The sequence below is a fragment of the Cyprinodon tularosa genome, unplaced genomic scaffold (assembly GCF_016077235.1).
Source record: "Cyprinodon tularosa strain WSP-4 unplaced genomic scaffold, ASM1607723v1 ctg60, whole genome shotgun sequence".
Classification (NCBI taxonomy): domain Eukaryota; kingdom Metazoa; phylum Chordata; class Actinopteri; order Cyprinodontiformes; family Cyprinodontidae; genus Cyprinodon; species Cyprinodon tularosa.
In genome coordinates, this window is record NW_024039341.1 from 232,850 (window position 1) to 254,896 (window position 22,047).

At 37.6% G+C, this 22,047-nt stretch overlaps 1 protein-coding gene across 2 annotated transcripts; it reads left to right on the top strand.

Moving 5' to 3' along the window:
- The first annotated feature begins 4,117 nt into the window (after positions 1-4,117).
- Positions 4,118-20,942, top strand: si:ch1073-284b18.2 (protein lin-28 homolog A). Of its 2 annotated transcripts, none has more exons than XM_038307151.1 (4): positions 4,118-4,272; positions 5,112-5,284; positions 13,119-13,303; positions 19,272-20,942. In XM_038307151.1, the coding sequence occupies exons 1-4, from the start codon at positions 4,263-4,265 to the stop codon at positions 19,489-19,491; spliced, it is 588 nt and encodes a 195-aa protein (XP_038163079.1). In that variant the 5' UTR covers positions 4,118-4,262; the 3' UTR covers positions 19,492-20,942. The 2 variants fall into 2 exon arrangements, with proteins under 2 accessions (XP_038163079.1, XP_038163077.1); XM_038307149.1 differs by lacking the exon at positions 4,118-4,272 and adding an exon at positions 4,542-4,700.
- The last annotated feature ends 1,105 nt before the right edge of the window (positions 20,943-22,047 follow it).

The window sequence follows — 22,047 nt, forward strand, 5'->3', positions numbered from 1 at the left end:
TTTGGATCCTAAACCTAAAAAGGATTAGTGATGTAGAAGCAGTAACTGAGTACCCTTTAATGAGTCTTTCATTTCAGTGCAAAGATTATAGTTTTAAAAGTAGATTATGTCATCTATCTTCTTGTTAGAATCATGGCATCATAAAACATAAAAAGGATACAGTATTGTTAAAATATATATATATACATATTTGTGGTAGATGAATGATGAAATGTTTGCTTCTTCCAGTTATCCGTCATGGTGGCGGTGTGGCTGGTGCATATCTCCAGCAAACTGGGGGGAAAAGGCAGGGTACATGATGCTGGACAGGTTGCCAGTTTGTTGTAGGGCAACACAGGAGACATATAACCATGCCTACAAACCTTAAGGAAAATTTAGAGATGCCACTTAACCAAACAGTCGTGTTTTTGGAAAGTGGGAGGAAGTCAGAGTACCCAGAAAGAATCAAGGCATTAACATAGAGAACATGCAAACTCCATGCAGAAAGATCCTAGGCCAGGTATTGAACCAAAAGACCTTCTTCCTGCAAGGCAATGGTGCTATAAACTGTTCCACCGTACAGAAAATAATAATTTACATAAAGTGAATATTATTTCTTTAAACTCTTCTATATTTGCTGAATGGTAGAAGTCAGAAGGACCACAAACTGAACATTTTTAAGGAAGCACACAGACGTAGACTGGATATTTTTATCCAATATCTGCATTTACTTTCTGATTGTTCTTTTCTCTTTCTTTTTTTAAAGCAGAAAAAAACTTTTGCTTTCAAAGCTTTTGACTCAGAGGATTGATTTTTATTGGAATTAAACATCCCCATAAGAGGTATGCATAAGGGGGGCATAAAATTTCCCACTGTATAAATTGATGTTATAAATTTCCTCCTAACATCCCCAAAGAAGTTATGACAGCTTGCTGTATTAAATTCAGTTGTGCAGTCCAGGAAGATTTGGATTATGGCCCAGGCATTAAAGCATATTTTAGAGGCACTGACCTCAACAACATGAACCCTCTGTCTTAGTGATATGCTATTATATTATTGTTCTTATCCAATAAAAGGTTTTGTCTAAATGAAAACCATGGAGGCTTTATCTCTGCATTGTAACCATCATCCAATTTCACTGTCTTCTCAAATAATGAAATTAGGAAATATAAAAATCATTATCAAAGTTGACAGCAGAAGAGCATATGGCATTTATTTTTTTCTAGCATGAATACTAAAACCTATCATCTTAATTATGTGAATTCAGCACCAGTTTTTAGGACAAACAGTGTCAGAAAACAATGAGGATTTATGAAATATTGATTTCTTATCTTAATATTCTCTGACAGTCTCTGCTCCAACAGCATCAACATGCATATATCAACAAACAGTTTTATAAGTAGTATCCCAAGTGTTAAACAACCTACATGGCTTTGTTGAATGCATTATCCAACGAGAGAAAGTGTATAGCAAAACTGTAATTCTAGCAGGATTCAATTGTTCACCTGGACTGAATGGCAGGAGAAAACAGATTTAATCCATGAAGCAGTGAAAATATTGATTATACAGTTGTGGGAAAAATAGTGCGTGTCCCTAGTACAAGAAAAGCAAAAATCCACAATGATCACAGACATAACTTGAATCTGACATAAGAAATAATGAATAAAAGATTCTAGGAAAATGAACAAATGAAAGTCAGACATCGCTTTTCAACCATTTTCAACAGAATTGTTTTAAAAGTAAACTCAGGAAATAATCCTGAACATGAACATGATTTGATGATGATGAAAATAATGTGACCAAAGGGACATTTTCAATCAAAGTGTGTCCACTAATTGCCATCAGGTGTCACCAATCATGTGTGGGCCAATATATGGAGCTAACGGTAGTCACTGTGCTGCTTGGTGACATGGCGTGTACCACACTCAACATGGACCAGAGGAAGTTAATGCCCTCACATTGAAAATCCCCACTGGATTATTAAACATGCATTTCTTCACCATATTGTGTATGTTTGCCATTATTGCTTTTAGACCTTTTCTCCCACACCTTTTCCTTCCACTGAACGTTCTGTGTATACATAAATGCTGTTAACGTTCAGCTTCTTCAACAACTTCTTTTTCCAGCATATACTGTTTTTAGAGGGTGTCCTGGGCTATCTGCCAAACAACTACAAAGCCAGGAGTCTTGATCCTGATTGTATTAGCCATTACATGACAAGGTTAATTTTTTCATTTACTCTAACATTAAAATTGTCTGGTGAAAAAGGAACCTTCAATGGTTTAAAGCCATAGTTAACAAGAGTGCATGAATAAAAGCCACTTATACCATGAATGAGCTTATTAATTGGTTTGACTCCATATTCTCTTTTAGTCTCTTATAATTTTTTATCACGTTCAGATAGAAACAACCAATCGTTTTTCAAACTCCTATTTTGTGTATCATCTGTTTGCAACATGGATGTAATTGGGGCTTTTATTTTTTTGTGTGTATCCAATGTCATGCTTTTTAGGGGGGGCCACAAGGGGTCGTTGTGGCTGCATTGAAGAAATGTATTGACAGGCTCCTCTGCACATCCATCCTGGCGTCACAATGATACAAAAACTTCTATTTATACTAACTGTAAAATTCTAATAAAGTTTTCTATGCAATGCTGGTTTGTATAACATATGTCATGATTAATCTTCTTTGTAATCTTCACATATAAAATATTTTAAAAGCCTTTAACAGAGTTGGGAGATTAATATTACATTTCTGCCTCTGACAGCGTTTCAGTAATTACAGTAAATTCATAGTTTAAGTTTAATTGTTTCTTTCCTTTTCGTTTGATGTCGATAAAAAAGACAAAACTCAATAAATAAATAAAATATAAATAGAGAAATATACAAATGCATTAATTTCCCTTCTCTTATTTTGCTCCTTTTGACATATTAAAAAAAATACATTCCGTTTTAAAATCTGTTCATTTTGATTTTAACTCTTTTGTTTTGAAGTTCTTTTTAGATTTTTTTTTTCCTTTTTTAAGGCGTCGACCACTCAACAAAAGAGGAGAGTCCACATCTTAACCTTCTGTGATCAATCACTATTGATCCATGAATACGTTTGCTTGTTTAATCAGCGTCATGTTGATGTAAAACGAGTCAGGCTTGCATATTTGTTTGCTGTGTTGGTTTTTGCATTGTAACAAAAACGTAAGAAAGAATGTTTTCTTTTTTGCAAATGATTCAAATTTTATTTAAACTGCAATCAACTGTAACAAAAAAGTTCAAGGACCACTACTACTTTATCGAATCTCCTTGTTCTTATTATTGAGAAAAGAAAAATAAGAATGGAAGACTGCAAAAACAATCCAGAAATAAGTAAACATTTCTTAAACCAAGTGTATTTACCCTTAATTTTAGTAAACAAGATGATTTGCCAATTGAATGAGTATTTCTACTCTTAAAATAAGATAATTAGATAATATTGGCTTGTTTTTTCTTATTTTAAATGTAAATTGTCTTGTCCCATAGGCAAACTCTTTCACTTACCTCCTCCATTCAAAACAAAATGCACTTATTATAAGAAAAAAATACTTATTTAGATTTCCGTTTTTTTTTTTTTTTTTTTTTTTTTTGTGGTGAAGGCTTTAAAACAGTCTAAACTCATAAGCAAAAAGTAAAGAGAAACAGCTAATTGTATGCCTTGAACTATTGTAACTTTCTGAGTTTTGTCTCTTTTAAACCAAAAAACTCAGAAGGAAATAAAATAAAATACTAATAGCCTACTATTAATAAATACATATTTGATTTCTAGTTTAAAATGAGTCAAATACGTTTAATTTGTCACCTAAGAATACAAGTTTTTAAGATCTCAGGTCATGATTCTATGTCATTCTGCCCATTTGTAACTTCTTATGCAAACCTTTAGAATAAAATAGAAAGGTATAAGTAATCAGAAACTATTCTATTCTGATTTTGCAGGAAATGGCACCTTTATTTGAAAGTAAAATACTGTGGACCACTGATACCGCAGTTCACCACATCAGCCACCTCACTGCTGCACAGTCCAGCTCTGAGCAGAACATCAATTCATTCATTTTGTGTTGATTGGTCCTTCCATCACACAATGCATAGGCGTCCTTGGGGACTGTAATCGTGAATCACGTGGACATGACCGAGAGATTGCGTGGGGGGGTTGTTGGTTAAGAAATTGTCATTTGTATTGACCAACAGTGCTGACCACTGCAGAGGAGCTGGAAGCAGGGATCCAGGAGAGAACTGGGACCAAACTGGCCCACAGGCATGGCAGAAGGTAGGTTTGAACGTCTGGATGCTTTTTTTTTTATTATTATTATATATATGTTTTTCCAAAGCCTTGTCTGTGTATCTTATGGAGGGGAAGGGCTTGTGGCATTGTTTAGGATGTTATTGGGGTGTGAGGTAGTGGAAGTGGAGGTGGTGGGGATTCTTCTGCAAAAACTCTCCCCCTCCCCTCCCCTCATTGTTGATGGGGGGTTAGGTTGCCAGCCCCCTTTTGTTTACCTCCCGCTTTCCCTCTCGCTGCGCAGCTTCTGCGTTTCGTTGCATTTTGAATGAAAGTGGCAATCTGTGCGGATTACCCAGTTTGAGAGCTGCAAATTAGAAAAAAAAAAAAAGAGGATATTGTATCTTGGGTGCTAATTTTTTGACTCAAAGCTGAGGGAGACGACATGGGTTCCGTTTCTAACCAGGAGTTCCCAGGTGGAGTAAAAACTTTTTGAGCAGCACGTTGATGTTGTGAGAGTTAATGAAGCTGTTTTCTGATCCACCGATTGGAGAGGAGCGCTTTGAGCCATTGTTCAGTTAGTGTGATAAGCACTGGGTTTAACTTTTACCATTTCATTTGGTTATTATTATTTAATTTATTTCTTTACTTTTCAGATATTTAAATGCCAGTTTTGTCCATGTTGCTGATTGTGCAATCACCGGTTTTTAAATGGAAATGTATCACACTAAAACAGGAGCATGGCGTGCCCAGTCATTGATTTGTATTGATTAGTTGCTGATTTGCAAAAAACAATCATATGTGGAAATTAACAATTTAATAAAGTTGGGATATATATATAATCTTTATATCTGCATCAAAAAGCGAATAAGGTGATTGTTTTGCAGGAGTGTGTAAGACGGAGGGAGATGAGGGACCCAGCACAGAGGAGGACGCGCAGTCTTTCCATGGGGTTGGGGTCTGCAAGTGGTTCAACGTCCGCATGGGCTTCGGGTTCCTGTCCATGACCAACAGGGAGGGAGTGCCGCTGGAAGAACCGGTTGATGTATTTGTCCATCAGGTAGGTCCGGCTCTTCCTACCTAAACAAAGAAATAAGAAATTCCACATATTCTTCTCTCATTTTTTATTATTTATGTTTTATTCATGTTGATGAATTTCGTTTCACTCACCTGTTTCTAATTCAACCTAATTAGTCTAAGTTCCTTCATTATTTTCTTTCATTCCATGGAAGAAAAAAAAATTGAGATTCATGTTGGCTGGGTGGTGAGCTTTTTTCCCCTCTTCTTTAGGAAAATACCTTTTGTAATTGGAGATCAATGGGCCTACTTTTTTTTTTTTTTTTTTTTTTTTTTTTTTAGCAGGAAGACAAAATAGATGAAGCTCTCTCTCACAGAGGCAGCTTTAAGAGGAGATGGATTCCTGGGCTACTGTCAGTTTTGAAAACCACACAAGTTTCTGTTCAGTTTATTTGTAATATAGTCCAGGTTACAATTATTGTCACCTGAAAGCACTTCAAAAAAACAGCAGATTAACTGCATATGAATGAATATGATTAAGAATATGTCTAATACAATGCAGTCACACAAAAAAAGCTATTGTATAGTTTTTCATAACATTTTTTGGCATCTAACTAGTTATATCTAGTTACTTCAAAACAACTTTCTTTTGTCATATTGCGCTAACATAAAAGAAATGTCTTAAAGTGCCAAAAATGCCAAAAACAGATGCATATTTCTTTCAGTATAGAGCCAATTCTTAAATGTTTCTTCAAAAGACCAGGCACCATATAAAACCCAGACCAGAGACACAAAATTTAATTATGATAAACTTCTCTTTGAATGCTCAGTCCTCCCTCTATATGCACTTTATTTTAGCCTTTACATAAGAGACTCATCGTTAATCTTTATGAGATATTAACCATAGTTTCCAGTAATAATTTGTGCCAGCAGTAAACAAAAAATCTGGAAAAACACAACTTTTGGAGTGAACTTTATGAAAAACTATATTAAAGGTATTTAAGGACAAGCCAAAAATTTTATGGTCTGGATGGAAAATATTAGCATTAAACACAGATCTATGCCATTCACTGACATGCGTAAATGCTTTAACTGGTGATATAAAGGCAGTCAGAGGTAAGATAGAAGTGTGCTTTTGTTATTTGGGTTTTAATCTAACTTTTATGAGATAATGTTGTGCAATGTTTTATCTACATATTTTAAAACAATATTTATGGGATTAGGATTATCAAAAATACAAGCAGCTGGTTCTAAGTAAAATATGAAACCACTTAATTGCAGATGTAACTGCACAGCGCTCTAAACACAGCAAGGTGAAACAGGATGATGGCAGCATCACGTTGAGGGGGTCCTTTTCTTAAAAAACAAAGGATTTGAGTTGATAAGATTTCAGTTGGACTAAATGCAGGGTGATCATCTGAGGAAACTTACTGTAGGCTGCAAACGATTTGAGACTGGGGAAGGACGGCAACCCTTAAAATCATCACAGTGGTGTTTAACAGGGTGGTTTAAATCGAAGCATGTGTTTCATATTGCGTGGTTAATATCCTATTTGATCCTAATTGTAATAGCACAGCCGAAATCAAACATCACTGATTATGAAAGCTTATTCCAGCCATATTCAGATCGTTAGGGCCAGCTGTGGACAGGAAAATAAAAGATTATGGCGATGGGGTGAAATGCTCATGATCCAGTTAAAGCTGGCAGCTATATCTTTCTGTGGTGGAGAGGGTTTAGATTTGTGTTTGTAACTACAAAGTTTTGGTTACTTGTTATATCTGCATAATTCAAGGGGGGCACATGGAAACTTATAAAATATGTCTACATGAAATCTATTTATTTCAAATGTTATATTTTGAGGTTCCGAAACCTTCTGCCCCAGTGAGCTCTTGCTTAAAGGAAAACTCACCCCATGTAAAAAGATAACCCCGCCCCTTTTAGCATTAGTACAGCCGTGGTCAGTGCTAATGGCCCAACAGAGCAACGATGAAGCTGGGTCTGAGTTATTACAAAATGCTTCTTGGTCGGTTAGTGGTTTCATCACAAGGCAGGCACTAAACCGAATACATATGAAACCAGCTCCATAGTTTGAAGCATCTCCATAGTTACACCACGGAGAGATCTGTTGAGGTGGGGCATATTTTACCCCCCCATCAGCAGCAGAAGTGGAGGGAGTCTTTGCGAAAGAAGCTTACCAGTTTTAGCCTCGTGGTTTAATTTGCTAGCATTGCAATGTGCTAGGCTAGTGCTACAATCACCGAAGGATAGGAGAACTCGATATGAAGTTGTGTCTGAGTTGTATATAAATCTGAACTGGGGCTACTCTGATAAAAGGACATACTGCATGTTCCACTTGAACCTATAGAAAAATTCAACAGCAATAGCCACCATTCAACCACTTGGGGCAGCACAAAAAAAAAAACGATTTTAAGATAAATATTACAGAACTGAAAAATCTGTGAAAATGTAACATGAAAAAAGATCCCCATTTACCCAGTTTATATTGTTTGATCTGTGTAAAAGAAAAGAAGTTAATTTCGGGTTTATACACTGTCTAAGTCTGGGTTTATGCATCTTAAAGGATTTAAAGCAAAGGCCCTTGTAGCTGCATGAATATAAACAGATCAAGAAAAATAGTTTATTATCCTCCTTTAGATGTGCACATACATTTATGGTAAAAAAGCAAAACGTAATCTTTTTTTAATATAGTTTAACGCAGTGCCCTTCTTCTAGATTGAGTAAGATTTTGCTGATCATGCTTCTTATCCATTAAAATGGCTAAACTATTAATTTTCATTCCTTTTTATTTATGCACTTTTCTATTAGATGACAAATGAAAAATTAAGATAATTTAGAACCCATCATTGTAAGATTGTAAGTGTTTGGTAGTTAGTAAGGTGGGTACATGTTCTCCCTTGTCTCATGTGTGAGCAAAGACCTTCCACCTCTGATAAGATAACGGTTTAGCATGTGAATGAGAGGAATCTCTACTAGCTGCTCATTCACCTCAGAGTTCCTGTCATAAAGTGATTAAAGGCTCTCTCCTGTCTGTTGAACCTCACCAACCCCCTCTGCCTGTTTGTGCAGTATAGAGGTACATCATGTTTTACAGCTAAATTCTTTGAAAAGGATCAGTTAAGATATATTTCCTTGTCAGCACACGACCAATCTCCTGACTTGGGCTAGGAAGAGGTTTGACTATTTGCATAAAGTTTGCATGATCACAAATGCAGCTCTTGTTTCTCGCTGTTCCTTCGGCTCAGGATGAAGCATACAGATACTTGATTACGAATTTAGTTAAGGATAGAAATCTGCAGCTCATATATTTGGTATAAAAGGGTTCAGCTTAAACAAATGTTAAGTGTTATTCTCCTGAACCGCCCCTTGCTCTCATATAATCTTGTTTTAGTTTTTAATGCCTTGAGATTTCTGAATTTATATTTTACTCAACTCAACTCAACTCAACTTTATTTATAAAGCGCTTTCAGTCAGACAAAGCTAAAATCAAAGCGCTGTACAGGTCATTTGAGCAGATTATAAAACACAATTATCACCACAACACAGGACAAACTCAAAGATTAAAAAAAAAAAAAACCAGTAAGAGCAGAAAAAAAGTCGAAGTCTCACTCAAAGGCCTGAGAGAAAAAGTGGGTCTTTAAAAGGGTTTTAAAAGAGCTGAGTGTAGGGGCCTGTCTGATAGAAAGGGGGAGGGCATTCCACAGTTTGGGAGCTGCCACAGAGAATGCTCGGTCCCCTCTGAGCTTCCGCTTTGCTCTAGGTGCTTTTAGAAGGAGCTGATCAGCTGATCTAAGGGACCTAGCGGGGCAGTAATTCTGTAGTAGCTCAGAGAGGTATGGTGGAGCTAGGCCATTTATTGACTTATAAGAAAATAAAAGAATTTTAAAATGAATTCTAAAATGGACAGGGAGCCAATGAAGTGAGGCCAGGATTGGTGTTATGTGTTCCCTCTTCTTTGTCCCAGTTAAAAGTCGTGCTGCAGCGTTCTGTACGCGCTGCAAGCGAGAGAGGGAAGACTGGCTGACTCCTGTATACAGAGCATTACAGTAGTCCAGCCGCGATGTAATAAAGGCGTGGACCACTGTTTCCAAGTCTCTGTGGGTTAAAAAGGGTTTGATCTTTTCCAGCCGTCTTAGGTGAAAGAAGCTTGACTTAACCACTGCACTGATTTGCTCCTCCAGCTTAAAATCATCATCCATTTTAAAACCTAAGTTGGTGACTACTGGCTTTCTGTAATTTGTCAAGTGCCCCAGATCAACACCTGGCGGCTGACGGGAGGCACCTGGACCAAAGACAATAATCTCGGTTTTGTCATCATTTAACTTCAAAAAATTATGTGACATCCAAGCTTTGATTTCATGAAGACAGTTGTAAAGGGAAGACAAAGACAGGGCCCCATTCTGATTTACTGGAATGTATACTTGTAGGTCATCAGCATAGCAATGAAAGGAAATGCCATACTTCCTCAGGATGGAACCCAGTGGGAGTAGATAGAGGGAGAAGAGCAGTGGCCCCAGTATTGACCCTTGTGGGACTCCATATTGTAGAGAAGCAGAGGAGGACTGAGAGCAGCCAAAGTCAACACAGAATGTTCTGTCTGCTAAATAATAACGGAGCCATTCCAGCGCTGAGCCGCGGATGCGGCTCAGCGCTTTTAACCCATTTAGATAAAATACATATCAGTGTTAAATTTGAACATCTTCAAATCTATACAGCCTTGTATTTAGTTTTTTTTTTTTTTTTATAAATAAAAAAAAAATGTTTGTTTTTTCCAATCATCGGTTTCTTTTTCATAATCAGTGCATTTGGATTTTATTAGTGTGTGCATATTGTATCACACCCCAGCCAAAAGGATATAGATTGGCCTCTTTTTAAGAGTATTGCCTGACACCAAATAATACAAATTTAAGAAAAACATTATACACCAGTATATAGAAATATATAGAAAATTATACGCCAATATCACACATGCACACACTTTTGGGATGGTGTTGGCAGAAAAAAAAAACATATATATATATTATTTTATTTAGATGAGAATCTTTCTATTGTTACCTATAAACATCCCTAAATAAAGACATGCAACGCCATTAAAAGTTGCTATTTGAGGTATCCAGGACTTAGGATTTAGGTTTTGGAAGATGACTTTATTGGACAGGTAGTGATTTCCGAAATCTTGTTATTAAAACTGATGCATTTGGTGTAATTAAGTAAATGAATTTAGAAATGCAAGCTGATGTCCAATGAATGTTTTTCCAGGCTTGTTCCTTTACCCAGGTGGGCTTTTTCTAACTGTACCACAACATATCAGATCAGTTTCAGATCATTTGCTTGGTCTTTTACTTTACTATAAATACACAAAAAAAAAAAACCTTGTCTATTATTAAATAAAAGTGATGGAGTCTTATGGACCCCTGAAATCTACCTAAATAAGTTGATAGTCACAAGTGCTACACACGCATTCTCTCTATCATCCTATAAAGTATCTCAAAGCTGAGGTGTAGAAACTCATCGGGTTAGGACATGTGCCCTATTTGATCAACTTAACTTAATTCTGGCTTAGAGTTCATCTGCTATTAACCTTTTACTTTTCTCTCACTTAAAAAGTTCTCCTGTTTCAGTGCGTCTGTGTACATTTTCGGTGCGCTGTCTCAAATCCCTAGTTCATCATGCCAGAAGGCCTTTCACACTGAGCCTGTGTCTACTAGAGGTTTGTTTCTTGTACGCTCAGGGGTTCAGAACTATGTAAGGGTCTCTCCACTGTCACCACATCCTCATCCAGGAGAGTCAAATATTACAGGTTTGCCATCATAATGTTAATAAGACAGAAATAGAAAGGGTAAACTGCTGAGATACATTTATGTGAGTTGTTTAAAACTGAAGCACTGGATTTTTTTTTTTTTTTTTTTGAAAACGTAACGATGGACTCATAGCGAATCTGGAAAATAGAAAAGCCCTCCCATCCTAAAATTAGCAGCCACGCGTCAAGGAAAAATTATGTCCCACGGTTCGCTGGCCTTTGTGCCGGTTGACAATGGAGCCATGCATCCGAATCAAGCACCCCTCAGCCGTGCCCCAAGCCCCTCTTTGTCCTGGCAGAAGTCCCTCTATTGTCCCTCTCCACTCTGATGTCTTTCTTTGCCTCCCTTCGCTTCCAGACACATTCGAATGTAGTTTACTCTAGACCCCACAAATGGCACCTCCACATCAGGTCCTTGAAGGATAAAAAGAAAAGGAATCCCCTCCCCACCCCAATGCTTTACCTGTGTGAGAGTAGCCATGTGGTAGGTGAGGGTGACTTATGGGGGTGGGGATGGTAGAATGTTGAAGAGAGGAAGTGGATTAACAGTAATGTGAGCAGAGGTGTCTGCTACTGGGAAGTCCATGTAACAGAACATGCTTCTTTTTGAAACCGGTATCTTTTTTTTATAGTCCACAGTGATGCCTGATTGTGTTTTTCACAACCGTGTTCTAAGGCGATGTTCGTGTGATTTAATCCTTGTTTTCTTAGAGATTCAGTCTTGTTTTGTTAGAAAAAGCCCTCTCCAAAATAACTCCCCATGTGCATGTTTTGTCGGGCTTCCTATGGGTTTTCACAAACAAAGAATCCAGACGTTTACTCAGAAGACACAAGAAGGATAAAGCTCCGCTCCACATCAAAATCAAAGAAATGGGATTATCGTTTTATCAAAAAAGATTTGGCAAATTAATGGACGGCTGTTCTTGTGTCAACAGTTTGCGCCCTGCGTGACAGTTAAATCTAACAATCCCACCCAAGGATTTTTTTGAATTAAGGGGTTTCCCTTGAAGCGTTAACCAGTCTGAGGTATTTATTTCCATACCTGTGCTACACCTATTCTCCCTTTAACTTTCTCACATTTGTTTTGGAGGTGGAAATGCTTTTTGCACATGTTAAGAAGAATAAGAAGACTTCTTTTCTCTTCAGGTGAATCAATAAAAAGGCAGTTAAACATTCAAGCCTGCAGGTCCATTGTTTATTAAACAAGCAGATCCATCTAATGTCATCAAACCTGTAACAAAGTGAAGGTATCAGCTTCTGGCAACAAAAAAAGATCTTGTTGTGATAACATCACTATCAAGGTGAGGTATTGGTCATTTGAGCTCCTCGTCAGTTTATATCTTTTTTCACATCTTTCTGCCAAACAACTATCTTAGGAATGTCACCCTGACCCCCCACCCCACCAACCTTCATAGAGAGATGCCTTGGTTGCCCTGTCACCCCACCCCCAACACCAGCACCAAGCCCCGCATCCTGTAGTTTAGGGTTAGTGGTGGTGGTCAGTGTGTTAGTGGAGCTTTGTGATGTGGGTGGGAAAAAGGTTGGGGGTGGGGGCCGTAGTGTGGAATGCTGTTCCTCTGGTGAGGTTGGGGGATGCGGGAGAGAGGGGGGTTGATTAAAGGTTATCCTTGTCAGGTTTTTCTCCTAAATGCAGTAAAATAAGGAGAAGCAAATGCAGCAATTTGTCACCATCCCTTGATCCTAGAATTAGTTGTAGAGTAGGTGTGCTAAGCTTTGTTTGGCTTGTTGATTAGCGGACAGGCATACAATACCAGATACTTGATAAAAGCTGTTGGTACTGATTGTATACTGATTATATCAAGCAGGAATTAAAGTTCAGGGGTCAGAGACTCCTAAGGGCATGTGGTGAAATTAATCTGGTATATATGGGTACTTTTAAACATCAAATTCATCCTATTTGTATTCTGCAAACAAGTTACAGAGAAATCAATCATCTCTCAGTCAGACGTGCTGATATATAAATAATTTTATATAAATTACATAAATCTTTTTTTTTTTTTTTCAAAATCACAAGAACCGCTGCTTGGTTTTCTTTTAGAGCAAGCTGCACATGGAAGGATTCCGCAGCCTGAAGGAAGGCGAGGCGGTGGAGTTCACCTTCAAGAAGTCATCGAAGGGCCTGGAGTCGCAACGGGTTACTGGACCCGGTGGCATCCACTGTGTCGGCAGCGAGCGGAGGCCCAAGGGCAAAAAAGTCCAAAAGCGTCGTTCAAAGGGAGACAGGTAAGAAAAGCAAACTAAGAGGAAGTATAAAAGATATTTTAACAACTTAACAACAAGGTTTTGAATAAGAAATCCAAGAAATAGATGCTCTGAAATAAACCTTGAACACCATAGAAACAAGATCAATATGTTTCAACAAAGGCTGTGTAATGTTCAGTTATATTCATATTTGGGATACTTTTCCTTGAAATTTTTATGATGATTTTGATCACAATTAAAATACTTATTTTCTTACACTACTCTTTCAATAACACTTCTATCCCAAATGCTTTCTATGACTATATTAAGTGTTTTATGTTGCTACATACATGTTCAATTTGCAGAAACTGAATACATTTCTGTCCAATTAGTTATTTACAATTTCAGTATTTAGATCATAATGCCAGAACAAAACGAAAAGAAAAAAAAAAGTAAATATCTTGTGCTGCTCAAGCTTAACACTTTGAAGCCTGAAACCCCTATTATTCAGAACTTGTCTATATTTTATCAGCCGAGTTGCACATTTAGTGCTTTTAATGAAACAAAGTATTTTTTTTTTTTCAACTAAGGGTGATTTTAATTACTTTGGACAAAAAAAATTTATATTTATGAAATGTATTCTGTCAGAGGCACCAGATAAGAAATTAGGATCCTCTGGAGAGAATAGCCTTAAAAGTTACTTCACAATTTAAAGACGGATAAGTTAAATCGACACAAAAGGCCATTTCTTTGATGCATTTCAGGGATAAAAATATATTTTTGAAATGGTAGCAAATACTGCAAATAATTTCACCTCAGCTTTTTTGTGAACAATTTTTTAAGAACACAGGAGACAATTAAAGTAATTGAAACTGAATGTTTTGGAAGAAATTACCAATCAAAATGATATACATCTTAGAAATATTTGCATAAAAAAAGGATACGTTTCAATATTAATATTCCTTTTTTTTTTTTTTTTTAGTAAACCTGAAATTGTGACCAAAATAAATCCTGTAAGCTCAGACACTTGCTGGCAGAAATATGGTGCACATGTTTTGAATCATATCCCTATTATTTTTAGTGGACCTACAAAATGCAAGGCCTTTCTGGTATGATGTGCGTGCAAGCATTAGCCTTATTTGGAGCAAACCCTCAAGACCTTGTTGGAAATAGCAAACTATATCTGTTTAGTATAGCTGTTAAATACATCACCATCGAAATTAACCTGAGCAAATCACTTAACCAAGAGGGACATTTTTTTTTGATTGACTAATAATGGGAATAGGTTATAGAACAGCAAAAATAAATGCAACCATATCTTTGTGCACATTCAGCACATCAAAGTGTGTGATTTGTTAAATAGGCCCCTTTTTCTGTTTTATTTTTTATCGTTCTCCATCATAGTATTTGGACCTGTGAAATTACAGTCTAACTTGTCATAACTTCTTATTTCATTTATTAAATGTAAAAAAAGAAATTTAGCCAAAAGAAGGGATTTACGGTACCGTATTTATTATGTTCTGTTTTGGTTTCATTAGTCAATTAGTACAATTAAACAATCAGCGAATGCAGAATCATAAACTGTTTAGATATGTTTTTTTAATGATGCATGTCCAAATATTGGCTAATAGGAAGTAAGTCGGTAAAGAACATGTGATGGTTTGGCTTTAAAACTTTAAATCAGTTGTTTTGTGGGAAAGATTGCGTGACTGTTGGCTGCATGTGAGTGCTAGTTGGATCAAATATAAAATCATGTCATAGATTCTCTTTTTTGTGTGCTTTTTCCCTGGATCCCAACCCCCCACTTTGGGCTTCCATGAGGGTCACATCAGCAGGGCCTGACGTGTGACCTGGATCAATAACTGTTTAAATCTGCTGGTCCCTGGTGAATTCAGATCTGCTCACTTTTTCTCCTTTTCCTACAAACCCTCTTCAAAGAAAGACGTTTTACTTTAAACCCCTCAAAAATACTTTAAAGACAGATGTAAATTCTCCTTAATTTTTTTTTTTCTAATTATGCAAGTTGCAAAGTTAGTCTAGGAATTTCTTTAGGGGGAATTTGAAATTTTTGCAGGCATCCATGTATCGAAACATTTACCAAATAACCTTTGGATAATGACTTGATCTAGATCCATGTCTCAAAAGTGTTTAAAAAAATCTAACCTAAGTAAGATTTGGTCTAAAATCTAATTGCTCTAAAATCATGATGTTTATATAAAAAAAGATTATTCTAAAATTACGAATTTGAATGTTAAGTCACCTTAAGATCCAAAAGAATGTGGTACAAGGTAGCAATGTGGTTCTTTTCCAAAGAGAAATAAGCGAAAGATATCAGGGTTGGCAGATCATTCCGGGTGTCAGTATGATGCAAGGTTAGATCATGTATCAACTTCGCCACATGTCAGCTGTGATTACAACCAGAGCGAAGGAAGTGTGAGAACAGCGATCATTACACCCTCAAAGAGTCCTGGGAGGCCGCTGTGGTTCAATACTTGTCCTCAGACTGTTTTTATTCATGGATAAGATGTTTTCTCCTTATTCCGCTTTATATTATGCAACACATGATTGTGCTCTGGTTGCATATATATATATATATATATATATATATATATATATATATATATATATATATAATTATAATTGGAACAATCCCTGCTATTCTGCTACTGTTTTAGTTTGGTTCAAATCCCTGCTAAACTCACAGATCACTATCTATATCACTTTAGAGAAGAAAAAAGTTCCTGTCCATTTAATTGATAACAGATGCAGAAGCCCAGGCATAGGGCGTTAAGGGTCATAGTTGTCATAGCAACTGTGTATGAATAAAAGGAAGAGGGCTGGGGGCTTGGATGGGATTGAAGGGAGGTTGGAGGTCAGGGTTCAGAGGTCATTACTGCAGCTTTTTTAGACAAAGGGACCACTTCCACTTTCCCCCTGATGGATGCTGATGTGGGGAGTCTCCACGATGGTGACGGTATAGACCTTGACACCACTGAAACACCCAGAGCCACAAAGCCAAACCGACCCTGTACAAACTTCATCTGCTAACACAAAGGGGTCCGGGGGGGTCCAATGAGGAACCCAATAACTGCCCCACTCCCACTACCCATCTGTCTTCCACCCCTATACGCGTGGCTATTCTATTGACGATGTCCTAACAGTGGTGGCCGATGGCTGCCTGATGCCTCAAACTGACCCCACAGGCACTGAAGTCTTTCTAAAGTTCAATGGTGATGACACGAGTGCCACGCTTTGAATTAACCGACCCCAACTGGAAGGTCCTCTCTGCGACACATGACAAATGTCACAAATTGACCACAACTCTTAAGAAAAACCTCTGGTAACTTTACTAAACTACTAGTCAAAATATTTAATCTTTGATAATATTCTGTGATTAGTGTCTTAATTCAAAAGGTTTAACAGGAGAAACATTGCCCTCTAGTGGCAAAAAATAATTCTCTTTCCATTCATAGACTATATATATATATATATATATATATATATATATATATATATATATATATATATATATATATATATATATATATATATATATATATATATATATATATATATATATATACAGGTGCTGGTCATAAAATTAGAATATCATGAAAAAGTAGATTGATTTCAGTAATTCCATTTAAAAAGTGAAACTTGTATATTATATTCATACATTACATACAAACTCATATATTTCAGATGTTTATTTTGTTTAATTTTGATTATTACAAATGACAACAAATGAAAATCTCAAATTCATCATATCAGAAAATTAGAATATTACTGAAGACCAATAAAAACAAAGGATTTATAGAAATGTTGGCCAACTGAAAAGTATGAACATGAAAAGTATGAGCATGTACAGCACTCAGTATTTAGTTGGGCCTCCTTTGGCCTGTATTACTGCAGCAATGCGGCGTGGCATGGAGTCGATCAGTCTGTGGCACTGCTCAGGTGTTATGATAGCCCAGGTTGCTCTAATAGTGGCTTTTAGCTCTTCTGAATTGTTGGGTCTGGTGTATTGCATCTTCTTCTTCACAATACCCCATAGATTTTCTATGGGGTTAAGGTCAGGAGAGTTTGCTGGCCAATTAAGAACAGGGATACCATGGTCCTTCAACCAGGTACTGGTAGCTTTGGCACTGTGTGCAGGTGCCAAGTCCTGTTGGAAAATGAAATCTGCATCTCCAAAAAGTTGGTCAGCTGCAGGAAGCATGAAGTGCTCTAAAACTTCCTGGTATGTGGCTGCGTTGACCCTGGACCTCAGAAAACACAATGGACCAACACCAGCAGATGACATGGCACCCCAAACCATCACTGACTGTGGAAACTTTACACTGGACTTCAAGCAACGTGGATGAAGTGCCTCTCTTCTTTTCCTCCAGACTCTGGGACCTTGATTTCCAAAGGAAATGCAAAATTTACTTTCATCAGAGAACATGACTTTGGACCACTCACCAGCAGTCCAGTCCTGTTTCTCTTTAGCCCAGGCAAGACGCTTCTGACGCTGTCTGTGGTTCAAGAGTGGCTTGACACAAGGAATGCGACAGCAGAAACCCATGTCTTTCATACGTCTGTGTGTGGTGGTTCTTGAAGCACTCACTCCAGCTGCAGTCCACTCTTTGTGAATCTCCCCCACATTTTTGAATGGGTTTTGTTTCACAATCCTCTCCAGGGTGCGGTTATCTCTCTTGCTTGTACACTTTTTTCGACCACATCTTTTCCTTCCCTTCGCCTCTCTATTAATGTGCTTGGACACTGAGCTCTGTGAACAGCCAGCCTCTTTAGCGATGACCTTTTGTGTCTTGCCCTCCTTGTGCAAGGTGTCGATGGTCGTCTTTTGGACAACTGTCAAGTCAGCAGTCTTCCCCATGATTGTGTAGCCTATAGAAGTAGACTGAAAGACCATTTAAAGGCTTTTGCAGGTGGTTTGAGTTAATTAGCTGATTAGAGTGTGGCACCAGGGGCCATCAATTTTGAACCTTTTCACAATATTCTAATTTTCTGATATGATGAATTTGAGATTTTCATTTGTTGTCATTTGTAATCATCAAAATTAAACAAAATAAACATCTGAAATATATGAGTTTGTATGTAATGTATGAATATAATATACAAGTTTCACTTTTTAAATGGAATTACTGAAATCAATCCACTTTTTCATGATATTCTAATTTTATGACCAGCACCTGTATATATATGTGTGTGTGTGTGTGTATATGTTGTTGTTGTTTAACCAAATGAGTCCTAAACGTGACACATGTCCAACAACTGATCCTCTTTTCCTTTGATATCCCTAAATAAAAACCCACACACTCAGAATTCACTTACTTTATAAGAAATGTACCTAAGAATAATTTAGTCTCAGCTGTTCTGCAAAGGGGGCTGCTCAATGAAGCCGTGGGTAGCGCTGCTGCCTTGCAACAAGAAGATTTCGGGATGCCGGCTCATTCCCAGCCTGTGGTCTTTCTGCATGGAGTTTGCATGTTCTCCCTGAGCATGCGATGGTTCTCTCCGGGTACTCCGGCTTCCTCCCACAGTCCAAAAACATGACTGTTAGGTTAATTGGCTTCTCTAAATTCTCCTTAGGTGTGTGTGTGAATGGTTGTTTATCCTCTTTGTCTCTTTGTTGCCCTGCGATGGACTGGCGAAATGTCCAGGGTGTACCCCGCCTCTCGCCGTAGACAGCTGGAGAAGGGCACCAGCACCTCTGGCAACCCCAACTGGGATTATGACAGAAAAATGGATGTTCTGCAAAGGCTTTAGGGGTTTGTTAGATAATATTTGCAAACAAATGGCATCTTGAAGAAGCACAGCAGACAGTTATAACATGGTGGGGTTCACAGCAGCGTTGGGCTAAAATATTCCAACCTCTGAGCATTTTCACCCTTCAACCGATGGTCAACACTGTGGTCAACCATTTCACTTGTTAGCAGGGCAGTCAGAATTTTTTATTTTTTCCAGTGGTTTATGTTATGCTAACAGCTTTATGTGCATTCTCTCATAGATGTTATAACTGTGGAGGCCTAGATCACCACGCCAAAGAGTGCAAGTTACCACCCCAGCCCAAGAGGTGCCACTTCTGCCTGAGCATCGACCACATGGTCGCCAGCTGCCCAGTGAAACAACAGCAGTCCTCGCCGGCTTCTCAGGGAAAACCGTCGCCCTTGAAGGGAGACGAAGGGGAGCACAGCCAACCGGCGGCACCTCCTGAGACCTCTGATTAAACAGGAGGCCGAGCCTTGCCGAAGCACAAGAGCCAATCAAACTGCTTTGACGGTTGAGGAGGGAGACAAAAATCCCCTTCTCACCCATTGAAGCTGCTTTTGGAATTACCTCAGGTTAAAAAAAAAAACACTCATGAAGAATGTTTTGTTTTATTGTTTTAATTTGGTGTAACACTCAGGAATACAGCTTGAATTTTGCACTCAGGAAGTTCAAATAGTGTAATAACTGCTACCAGTGTAGCTGCTGCTACGTGTCGAGTTTAGAGATAAAAACACAAACAGCTACGGATTATTTTCAGTTGGCTATATTTTCATTGGGAGATTTATCAGTTGTTGTTTTTTTTTGTGTGTGTGTGTGTTTTTTGCATTATGCTCAATTGGTTTAGAATAGTCCTAAACTTTTGCTGCCTTATCATTCACTCTCCTTCCTGACTGTTACACCTTACTGTCGACAAAGCAGAGATATACCGGACAGTGTCTCTGTGATGAATGTTAGCTTCCAGATCATGTAGGGGAAGGATTGGGGGGGTAAAAAAAAAAACACAAAACGGGTTTTAAGGGTATTGGTGTCGGCAAAGCACTGTAGTGACATTTGCCAGTGTTGCTGTTGACCATCCAGATTCCTGGGGCCAAATGAATGTCAGACCAAAAGAGGTGTTATCTGGGTTTTGGTCCGTTATTTTATTTTATTTCATTTTTTTATACTCAGCATTTTGCTGGTAGGTTTGGTCTACCTCACTAGTGCATGTTTGGTCTAATATTTATAGATATCTGATTTTTAGTTGAGATTAAATCAAATCCTTTTTGCACTACAGAATGTATGCAGGATGAAAGTCATCCATCATTTACCACCTTAAAGAGTAACTCGGCAACCGGACTTGCAGCAGTTCCACAATGTACTGCACTGTACGGGTGAGATCTGAGAAACTAAAACCACTCTGTGGTTGATGGGTAGAGTTACAAGGTCAGTAGATTTCTGAAGAATGCTTTTCATTTCAGTCAAATCTGAAGGCAAAGAAAACCAATGATCACACCTCAGTGGCTCTTTTGCTTCTTTTCATGAAACGATGTCCAAATGTCAGAAGTTGGCAGGAAGCTCTCCGATGTGCCGACTGCGATGTCAGTGTTTCAAGTTATGAGATTACTAGGTTTAAACTTCCCATGTTAAGCTATGCACACTCCGTCTGGTTCTGTGATACAAAACTTCCCACTGTGAAGTATGAATGCATATTATCCAGCCCTACAGATGAACTACAATTTATTAGAACATCATTAAAAAGTTTTTTGCTAAAATTAAAACTAGAATGTGAACATGAAGCCTGTTCATTAGATTCATTAAACACAGAGTGATTTAATATCATTTGATTTTCATCAACTTGGAAAATTGAAATATTGCACAAGACAAATTTGAAAAAAAAAAAAGAAGTTTAATGCAGAAATGCCTACCTGAATGCATGCCTATGGTGTACAGGTTATGCACTCAATAAGTGAGCCCAGCCTCCTATTGCATAAATTATTGTATTATAGCTCCAGTGACTAAAATAAAAACGCTGTGGCTAAACAGGAAATGACATGGCTTCCAAATCAACAAATGGATTTAAAAAAAGAAATGTATGCTTTTAACACCATTACTGATGTCAGATTGTTGCAACGCTTCTGTTCTGTGCTTAGTGCTCCTAATAGCACAGACTCCAGCCTCAATCTACATCTTTAAAAATCTCCACCAAACCCAAAAATTCGCTTTGCTATCGCTATATTTTGTGCACTTTGTTTACAACATCCCTTCCACTCAACTTTCCATTCAAGCGCTTGAATACTGCACTCTGTGCACAGCCAGGTTCTTTTAGCAATTCTCCTCTTTGCAGATTATTTTGAAGGACATCAGTAATCCTACTGGAACCATTAAAGTGGGCTGTCTTCCCTAGAAGTGTGTTGGCCATGAAAACCTCCATAATAAAAGTATTTCTCTTTTTTAATGGATTATATAATATGGTGATATCCATAGATGTAGTCTGTTGGGCTTTCATTGGACAAAGAAACCCTTATAAGTATACCCCTCTGTGTTTAATGAAGCTATCTAATAAGTCTAACTTCTATGTAAACACTGAAACAGGCTTTCGGCTATTTTCAAGCTTGTTGAAATAAATGCAACTTATCTTACTAGCAAGTCAAAGAAGTTATGCTAAAGCCTTGCCTACAGAGGGCACATAAATGCTGCTTTTTGACTTGACGTAAAAAGTCCTAATTTCTGTATTTTCTTTGGCATTCTCCCACTTTTGGCTGATCTGTAAAACACATTTTTTTTAATCAACTTTAACTTGCATTGACTTGGATTATACTAATATTTTTATTATATTTAACATTACATTATACAGATAACATAAATACTCGACCTTACAATGAGTTACTGAGGGGTCCAGCAAGCTGGATGCTTAAAATAAATGAATGAAAATGAGGTAGAATCAGACTTTTCTTCAGAGAGGGTTGCTGTTGTTGTTTTATGTCCTATTTGATCTTTTTTTAGGTAGATATTTAAGACACAGTGTAGGCTTTTAG